The sequence below is a fragment of the Octodon degus genome, unplaced genomic scaffold (genome assembly GCF_000260255.1).
Source record: "Octodon degus isolate 3935 unplaced genomic scaffold, OctDeg1.0 scaffold00018, whole genome shotgun sequence".
NCBI lineage: Eukaryota > Metazoa > Chordata > Mammalia > Rodentia > Octodontidae > Octodon > Octodon degus.
This window is the reverse complement of record NW_004524594.1, coordinates 21,512,675-21,523,151: the sequence shown is the minus strand read 5'-3', so window position 1 is coordinate 21,523,151 and position 10,477 is coordinate 21,512,675. Positions and strand designations below refer to the sequence as shown.

The 10,477-nt window shown below is 40.3% G+C and overlaps 1 protein-coding gene across 1 annotated transcript in view; it reads left to right on the top strand.

Moving 5' to 3' along the window:
• CUNH11orf80 (chromosome unknown C11orf80 homolog) overlaps positions 1–10,477 on the top strand; it is a 134,109-nt gene that overhangs the window by 88,527 nt on the left and 35,105 nt on the right. The window contains exons 10-11 of the mRNA XM_023710736.1: positions 3,061–3,207; positions 8,863–8,984. Of these exons, the coding sequence (XP_023566504.1) occupies positions 3,061–3,207; positions 8,863–8,984 (269 nt within the window). The remainder of the gene's footprint in view (positions 1–3,060; positions 3,208–8,862; positions 8,985–10,477) is intronic.

Here is a 10,477-nt window from a genome sequence, read left to right as displayed (position 1 = left end):
TTTTTTTTTTTTTTTTGGTGGAACCAGGGATTGAACTCAGGCCCTTGCGCTTGCCAGGGAAGCGCTTTATTCCACTGGGCCATCTCCCTGGCCCCTTTTCATTTTCATTCAAATGGTTTTGCCAACTTGTTATTTATTTGTTTATTTATTTTTCTTGTGAAACCACGGATTGAACTCAGGGCCTTGTTCTTGCCAGGCAAGCGCTTATTCTGCTGAGCTATCACCCTGGCCCCAGTGTTGCCAGCTTGTGATGGGTTTTTAATTTCCTGTAAAGCTCTTTGAATCTGCTTCATACATTCTATTTCTTTCTTTTTTTTGTATTTTAGGGAATGGTCTACAGTGTGTTCAGGGTCTCACTACTAGATCAAACTCGTAGTGATCCACCTGTTTTCAGCCTCCTAAGAGCTGGGATTACAGGCTCAGGCTACCACGCCCAGTCTTCATTGCCATCTCAGCATGCCCCAGGAGCAGGGCCAGCAAAGCAGGCCCAGGGAATGAACCCCTGGCCCCTGTGTCCGCTTTAATCTGTTGAGCTCTTTGTCCGGCCCTCTATTTCTTTCTTATATTGCTCATTCAAAGTTTCCATTGTTTTTCTATTCTCCTCTATTTTTCTTTATCAGTGTCTTCTTTAGAAACGCTTAGTAATTCTTTCATTATAGTTATCTTTTTTTTTTTAACCTGGGAGATTATTTCTGATCTGATTTCCTCTATACTCTTCTGCAGTTGTTTTTTTGCTTCAGTTACTATTTCAGAGATTTCAGGTGCATGGCTTCCAATTTCTTCTATGCTGATGTCTCCTGAGTTTGTTCTGGGTGGGCTCAGGGCCTGAGAATGCATTTTGCTCCTTCTTTTTTGTCCTTTTCTATTTCAGAGAAGACTCTTATTTTGATTCCTGCATTACCTTTTTGGGAAAGTTTGATAGTAGGTAGCTAAATCACTGCAATCAGAGCCTCTCTGTAAAGAGACTGTTCTTTAGGTATCTTTCATGTGTCAGAGCTTCTTGTTGGTGTGTGTCCCAAGATTTTGCCTTCTCTATTGATTGAGAGTGAGATATTGGTTTCTGTTTGACACAATCCTCTGTCATTTGGTATAGGGCTTTGGTGAGGATATTACCCAGGCACCTCCCAAGGGAGAACATGTGGTTAGGGCAGGTATGGTTTCCTATTTCAGCAGTACAATTAGCAGTACTAATAACAGGTACTGAAATTTAGAAATTGACCAACTTTTGTAACTAACTCACTTATACGTTAGACCATAGAGGCAAATATGATAGCTGAATAACAAAGCAGTCCTTAAATTGGGAATTTGTATTTAAGTTAGTTCCCCTGAGTTCCATCTGGGTGCCTCCCTTTTATGTACCTGGAGTCTTCCAGGCAGACTAGCTCATCCCATTTACCTGCTGCCACCTCTGTGCCGTGAGGATACTCCCATAGGTCTGGGCCCCATGGGGCCTAGCAGTACATCTCAACTCACCAGGTCTTGATCAACTGAACTCGAACTCGACTGACCAGGCCTGGCTTGTGTCTAGCAGCTGTGCTCGGCTCCTTCCTGCTGCACCCTGTCGAAGTGGACTCACTGGGCTCCACTGGCTGCTGGGTTCAGCTGCTCTTTTCAGGTCATAAAGTTCTTACACAGGTTGGCTCCTTGCCTCCTACCTTGTAAACTATTGCGTGGCTTCCAGGTCTCATGGAGTCCTTCCTATGCAGTACACAGCCAGTAAGAGTCACAGCAGGTGGTCTAACAACCTGGGGAACTCAGCTAGGTACTCCGGACTTGCACTTCAGCACCATGACACCAGAAGAACACTCCTACCTTAGGATTTTGAATAGTGGGATGACTTATTAAATTTTCTAGGAATCTTCATAGCTCTTTATCATATTTATATTTAGACTTTACTAGTTTTCTTTCTTTCTTTTTTACAAATTATATGCTTGTGTTTACTCAGTTAATTTTGGAAATGGTAAATGTAGAAAATGCCCCCTTGATTTTTTTTCCTTCATTTCTCTAAAAGACAGAGGCAGGATCCACATGGAGGTTCTCTGTAGGAATGTGGAAGGTAGAAATATGCTGACTACATTATAAAGGGTCAAGTTGGTGGAAAGTAATCATTGGGGTTTGGATTATAGTGGTAACTTGGTCCACAAACAGTTTTGCTTGCAAACAATTTGGTTTGCAAACAGAAATGTGAGGCAAAATTTTGTGTTTTTTTCAAACTGCATCACGTGACAAACGGGACTGAGACCATCTTTCCCGCACACAAAGAAAGTGGCCATTCTTTTCCAAAGTTGTAGAATAAATTAAATTTGCAAACCAAGGTACTTCTGTATTTTAGAATACAAACACTAAATAGTTTTGGCATAAAGAGTATAGATTTTGAAGTCAGTCTAGTAAGGTCTGCAGTTCAGTTGTGTCATTCACTGACTCACTGGGCACGGTCCACACCTCTTTTCTGTAAAAGTGCATCAAAACTGGTCTTACTGGGGCCGGGGAGATAGCTCAGTGGAATAAGCACTTCCCTGGCAAGTGCAAGGGCCTGAGTTCAATCCCCGGTTCTGCAAAAAAAAAAAAAAAAAAAAAAAAAAAACAAAAAACAGAACTGGTCTTACCCAAGAGTACTGTGCAGCTGAAATTGCGACATAGTACTGCCAAGAAATTAACATAGTACTTGGTGTTAGCAAAAGCTAGCTGGAATCAGCAGTAAGCTATCATTGTCCTTACTCAGGTTTGAATATGACCTCTGCCTCTTACCAAGCATGTCTGCCTGAGAAAGTTGTACAAGGAATAAATGAATGTGTTATGTAATGTTGCCCAGTAAATGCAAGTGCTGTTTGGTTTGCATTTTAAACAACCAGTCATTATTTTGATGTTCTTTCTGTGAGTCACTATTATTTTATTTGCTTACTACCATGTGGATGGAGAAATAAGTTCGGTAGTAGAACTGAGTATTCAAATGTAGATCTCCTATTCTCAGATTCTTTTTTTGGTCTGTGATATAATTTCTTTAGTAACTTGTAGGGACTTTACTTACCTCAAAAATTTGTATAATATCTTGCCCTCTAGATTGGTTGCTTCCAGATGTGAGTTATCAAGTGGAATCCAGTGAGAGGAATCAATCTCAGAATATGGATCTTCAGGGACAAACTCTACTTCTTTTCCTTTTTGTGGATTTCTATAGTGGATTTCCAGTCCAGCAAATGGAGATTTGGGGTAAGCAGAGGGTTGCCCCCTTGGGGCAGTGTGCCAAATACTCAGGGGTTAGAGAGGGAGCTAAGTACACAGGGTACATATCTCAAATAGACACATTTATTTTGAATGAAGAATTTCATTGAAGAAAACCTTGCCTCAGTTAAGTTATATTTTCTATAGAAACAATATCCCCAGAGAAAAGTGATATGTCACTTAAATGATGATATTCTCAGATTTGATTGGCCAGAAGTCAACAGGCACTTCCTATAAGGAATATGTTACTTGAATCAATATCCCTCAACCTTACTTGTATAGTACATTACTTGGGGGAGAGAGGCTTCTAAAAATGCTAAAACCTGACCCTCAGAGATGGAGCTTAGATCTCAGTACTTGTATATTTTTGGTGCTGGGGCTAGAACCCAGTGCCTTGCACATGCTAAATATGTGTGTATGTTTTGCTATTTACTTTACCCCCTTGATATGTTTTTAGTTTCCCAGGTGATGCCAAGCATGGTAGAACACACCCACAATCTCAGTGCACTGGCAGGCTTAGGCAGGAGGATGGATGGAAAGTTTTAGTCTAGCATGGGCAACTTAGTAAGAACTTAGCTTGAAGAAGGAGGAGGAGGAAGAAAAGAAAGATGAGGAGGAAGAAGAAGAAGAGGAGAGGAGAAGGAGAGGAGGAGGGGAGGAGGACAGAGTAAGAAGAGAAGCGGGGGAGGAAGAAGAGAGGGGGAAGAGGAAGAAAAGGATGAAGAGGAAGAAGGAGGAGGAGAAGAAGGAGGCTGGGGCAAAGGACAAAGGCTTGGGTTCAGTCTCCACTAATATTAAATAAACACATATATACATACATACATAATCTTTGTAGGAAATTATGATTTTGATGTGGACTTGGGAAATTTTTTTCCATACTGTACTATCTTTCTTTCTTTCTTTTTTAAAAGATAACTATTTCTTTTTTTTCCCCCATAATTTTATTGATAAACAAATAGCAATGAGACAGTTTCAAATCAAATTGGTAGGACAGTTTCAATAATTAACACATGGCATACTTTCTTCCTAGTGGTTAATTGCTGTATAAGATGTGGACATGATATCCTAACACCATTAGAACAAATCACTCTGTTCATTAAGAGAATGTAACTATATATCTATCCTAACCACTTTGAATACACAGATACAAAATGGACATTCATCTGTATACCCTTTTTTGGTTAAGTTCCATTATTTGAATGTTATAGGTGTGTACACTCAGAAAAATAATCTAAGAGTCCAGTAGCCCATAATAGTATTGGGTCTTCCGCTTGACTGGCAATGTCAGAAATTGTTGACCTGAGTCCCCTACAGCTCAACATAACACCATGGCTTTACTTCTTATATTTCGTTTTTATACTTTTCTGCTGGATGATTAAGACCAAGGTAAAGCAGGACCTATGCAACAAGAGTTGTAGCTTTTGCGTCTGATAAGGTCAGTCAAATCCCCTCAGGATTTATCCTGAGATCCTCAGTTTGTAGATCCTTTGTCAGTGTCAGCCATGTGGATGAGTCATGGCCATTGCTTGGCCAGTGTGCTCTCTGTGAAAGCTTGAGAGAATGTTTTCTCTCCATGTGACTCTCCTTAGGCACACTCTACATCATCGATCACTTTCCTCTTTGGGCCCCATAATCTCCTTGATCAGAAAATTTGGGACACTACTGAGTTATATGACGTTACAGTACAAGTTCTCATATGTCCTGAGTCTTAATTGACCTTAGAAGGCTAGGGCCAAAATGTATCTTTCTAGATATGAAGAAGTGTATCCTGATGCTGGCATGGTGGTGCATTCCTATAATCCCAGCTGCTTGGGAGGCTGAAGCAGGAGGATTATAAAATCAAGAGCCTAAACTAGAGATATAATTCAGAGTTCAATTCCCAGTGCTGCAGAGAAAAAAAAAATAAAAGGAAAAGAAGGAAAAATAAATGTAGCCTGACTTTGTACAGGTCTACAAATAGGCGAATGTTGGCATTCATCTCTTAGATAAGTGGTAACCTGTTATCAGAAAGATTCTCTGTTTGAGGGAAAGCAGTAGTTTCAGTTTGTAGTTCATAAAACACTTGCATCACAGTCACTAGATTACTTGGAAATGGGCCAACATTAATTCATTATTTTGCTGTAATGTGAAGAATCTGATATGGCTTAAGAATCCACATTTTTAACAAGATTATCAAGTTAAAGGGCCAGGGAGATAGCTCAGTGGTCTGAGAGCCTGCCTGGCAATCACATGGAGCTGGGGTTCAATCCCCAGTACTGCATGTGTGCCAGCCCTGCCCTGGGCCCACTGAGCCAACCACTGAACCAGGCATGGCACAGTCCTGTAATCCCAGTGCTAGGGAGGCTGAAACAGGAGGATCACTACTGGTCTGAGCTGCATAGCAAGACCCTGCATCAAATACATAAATATTGAAAAAGATTATCAAGTGATTTTTAAATACAGCACAATTTGGAAACTGCTAAATGTGAGTCAAAGTTGGCTTAAGTATTTTCTTTTAATTTTCTTTTTGTGGTACCAGGGACTGAACCCAGTGCCTTCACACTGAGCTTTATCCTCAGCCATCTTACAAAATTTTTAAGACAGGATCTAAGTTGCTGAGTTGTTTAGGCTGAGCTCAAGTTTGTAATCCTTCTGTCTCAATCTGTCAGACTGCTGGCATTACAGATATGCACTAGCCATGCCTGGCTAGTTTATACATTTTAATCCAGTTAGCCCTGGGACAAATTTTTTTTTCACTTATGTATTTGGCACAGGGTCTCACTATGCACGTTGGACTTGTAGTAATCCTCTTGTTTTCAGCCTTCCCAGTGCTGGGATTACAGGCGTGTACCACCATGCCCAGACTCGGTTGCTGGCTCAGTATGCTCCAGGGGGACCTGGGACAAAATTTTAAGAGGTTCATGGTATTCTTCTAAATGTTGGGCAGAGTTATAGACAAAGTAGAGTTCATGTATGTTTGGGGGAAAGTTCATAAGCCTCCCTTTTGGTGTTCCTTTCTCTGTGCACCAGCGTGTTTTTATGGTATGCTGACCTCCAGGGTATGGTGCTACTCCCACTTCCTCATAAGATGAACAAGACAGCTTATAGCCCAGGATCAGAAGTACTCACATTGACTGATGCCTATTGTTTGTTACTGTCATTTGTGGGATTTTTTGTTGTCTTCCAAGCCTGCCACCTTTTCCCCAATCCATGCACACTCTGAGAGAGAAGCACAGCTTTCCTGGATACCAGTTTAAAACACTCTTTGGAGAGCTGGTGTTCTTTGGTGCCCCTGTTCTATTGACTAAGGCCAGGGAAATAAGAAATAGAAGAAACTCAGACTGAAGATACTCTAACAAGTAGTGCTCAACTAAGGATGCCTGGGCCTATTAGCTGGCCTAATCACATAAAAACAAAGGTCCAGGTTTTTTTGGTTTTTTTTAAGAGGTTGATAGAAGCAGTTTAGTATTGTGGAGAAAACCTAAAGGAAGAATCAAGAGAACTGGATTTAATTTTAACTCAGATACTAACTTCCTCAAAAATATTTGGAAAGAATGTCACATAAATCATCTGAGCCTCCCTTTTCATATCTTTAACATGAGCTTGTTAGATAGGTGATATCAATGGCCCTTTCCAATGCTAAAGATTCTCCTGAGACTTAAGATCTGTTACTTTCTGGCATTTAAGCAAAAGTGTTTAGGATAACCTTAGGACAATTCAATTCTGATACTGTGTTCTGAGGCCTACTGAACATACCTTAAGAATTGAGATTTCTCAGAAACTGTATTACTTATATAATTCTTATAGCATTTTGATAATTTCCACACCTGTGTTTAGCTTGCCTCAGCCTTTAGTTTCTCAGTAGTTTTACTCAGTAGGACAAAAAAGAAATTTATCACTGCTTTAGTAGACATAGCAAATATGTTTTAAACTCTCATATCTGGTAGTTTAGAACTAGCCTTGGAAATAGATACACAGTGAGGGGAGGTAGATAGAGCTACAGTAATTTTACTTGCCCCTTCTTTTTTTATGGAAGCTTTCTCCAGAGCTCCTTCTTTTAGGAACAGATTGTGCAGAACTACAGTCTGTTTCTGTGTCTTTTTAAAAAATCACTTAATTGGCCTTATGCCCACCTTGTCATGGTAACTTTCTATGATTAACTCACTTTTTTTTTTTTTTTTTTTTTTTTTTTTTTTTTTTTTTGCTACAGTGTCATAAGCATCTGGTGATACCAGCTATTTTAGGAGTGAACTTTGACTTTTTAATTAAATGTCTGCTTTCAAAAGGGGTTTGATTTTTTTGAGGCTCTTTTTAGGATCAAGCTATAAAAATAGTAATCTATGTACTATATTATCATAGTAATAGCAGTATTTCCCATCTGAATATAGCATGCACATTTCAAAACATTTATGTTATCCCAATTTGTTTATACAGTATAACTGAGAGAGGCAACTTCTGTATTGAGAAAAGTGAAATGATCTGGTTACCACTCATTAGCAGTAAAATTGACCCTAAATTTATGTTCTTCCACCTCTAGTTTCAGACTCTCTTTTAACTCCACACATAACTTCCTCTTCATCATGGTGCCTGCGGTAGGAAATGTTCTTTCTGGCTTGCATTTTTAATGCAGTCCTAAGAAAAGCCTGCCAGCCAGTCTCAGACTGCTTTACCATGGTATCTTTGAGCAGTCTAAGTAGGGGAGAATAGACAGAAAAATTAATTTAGAAGCATTTTCTTGCCAGGTGTGGTTTTGTTGCACTTCTATAGTCAGCACTTTGGGAGGTGAGGCAGGGGGTTGCAGATTTGAGCTCAGCCTGGGAAAATTAGCAGTTTGGTGAAACCCTGTCTCAAAAATAGGGTTGGGGATGTAGTTCAGTGGTAAGAACCTGGATTCAATCCTGAGTACTCTACTGGAGGGGGAAAAAAGGCCTTTTCTCCAGTTCTCCTATATAGCAAGTTTATCTTCCTATTACAGCAGGATCAGTAGTTGTGAGCCTATTTGATGACTTCATTTATTTTGAGACAGGGTCTTGCTACTAGTTCAGGCTGGCCTTGCACTGGTGGCAGTCCTCCTGCCTCAGCCCCTGCATGTGCTATCACACTTGGCCTAGATGACATGTTTTTGCCCATTGTTCTTACATATTAGCTTTTATAAGTGAGGGTCAGCAGGGGTGTTCAGATCATTTACCCATTTAATAGACTTTTGTAAGTTTTAGCCTTTTTTGAAAAACCATAGCACATTTATATTTGATCTTAGCCAAAAGGCCAAGAAGCAATCCCCATAGCATATCTAATAAAAAGGACACACTCGTAATGGTGACTTGCTCAGTAGTGATTCTCAAACAGGAAAAAAAGGCAAGTTAGACACTCTCCAGGAGGTATATTATTGTTTATATCATGAATTAAGTAGGATCACTTTTTCATTTCTTCAAAAATAATGCAATTCTTCACTTTAATTTTTCTGGCTTTTATTTGCAAATGGGAATTGGGTGGGTTTGTAAGTTGCTGGAAGGGCAATTGTCTGAAAAAATAATTATCAGTAGATAGAATTGGCTTCTTCTAAAAGGCATCTTCTCTTATTCCATCCGAGACTTAGAGCACATGATCAGCATTTTTGAAGTAGTCATTGTCACTCAAGTTTATCAACATTCTTTGTCCTCTTAGGAGTCCATACTTTGCTCACAGCTCATCTCAGTGCCATCCTCATGGAGAGCCACAGTGTGGTACAAGATACCATTCACTCCACTCTAGACAAGATCTTGGAGCAGAATGACCAGGCTACCAAGGTAATAAGAAATTCACAACCTTTTTTTTCTTTTTTCTTTCTTTTTTCTTTCTTTTTTTTTTTTTGAGACAGGGTTTCTACATATTTCAGCCAGGCCTTAAACTCACTATGTAGCCCCAGGCTGGCCTCTAATTTATAGCAGTTATCCTGCCTCAGCCTCCAGAGTGCTGGGATTACTGGCAAGTACCACTACTCCCAGCCTTTTCTCTTATTTTCTAAGAAAAAGAGAGAGCATAGTTACTGGGCCTCACAACCTTGTCTTACCTCAGAGCCCCATTCTGTTTCTTCTGCTACCTGGGGTGATTTAATACTACATGCAATCTAGAAACTCAGACTTTCACTTAGGTGGGTCACTGTAATCGGTTTATTCTTACCTGGGTGAGTTTGAGAAAACAGGGTCAGAAATTATATAGGAAAATGACTGATGCAGTGTCTTTATTTGTACATCACCCCATCTCACATGTTCTCTGGAGCTGATGTTTCACTAAACCTTACACTCTTCCCGCATCTTTTTTATTATTATTATTATTATTTTGGTACCGGGGATAAACTCAGGATCTTGTACTTACCACACAGGCACACATTTATGTTGCTGAGCTATCTCCCCTGTCCTATCTTCCTTTTTTTTTTTTTTTTTTGCGGTACCAGGGATTGAACTCAGGACCTTGCACTTGCCAGGCAAGTGCTTATTCTACTGAGTTATCCCCCCTGGCCCATGTCCTATCTTCCTAATTCTTTATAACACCATATTTTCTTCTTTTGAGGTAGGGTCTTACTATGTAGCTCAGGTTGGCCTGAACTCATCATGTAACCCAACCTGGCCTTTCAACTTTCAGTGATCCTTTTGCCTCAGCCTCCTTACTAGGAGGGATCACTGGGCTTACTGGGATTACTGGGATTGTGCCACCACACTCAGTTTATAATACCACAGTTTTTTCTTACCTGATTTTGTGAATTTCTCCATCCTGTGTATATTTGTCTTATTTTTTGCAATGTCCCGGATCAAATACAGATGTGCTCTACCACTAGACTATATCCCCAGCCCTTTTTGTCTTTGTTTTGATACAGGGTCTTGCTTGGTATATAGCCTGAGCTAGGCTCAGATTTGCAATCTTCCTGCCTCAGCTTCCCTCAGTGCTAATATTATAGGTATGTACCAGTTGATCCTGTTTATTCTGTGTACTTTTTCCCCTTCATTTTTATGTATTTGGTACAGTATCTCACTATGCAGCTCAGACTTGTAGTGATCCTCCTGTTTTTCAGTCTCCCCAGCTGTGGGATTACAGGTGTGCGCCACCATGCCTGGACTCAATTGCAGGCTCAAGGTGCCCTGGGGGCGGGGCCAGCATGGCAAACGGAATCAAACCCTGGTCCCTGTACTTTTTTTTTTTTTTTTTTTTGGAACCAGGGATTGAACTCAGGCCCTTGCACTTGCCAGGGATGTGCTTATTTCACTGAGCCATCTCCCCGGCTCTGATCCCTGTGCTTGCCAAA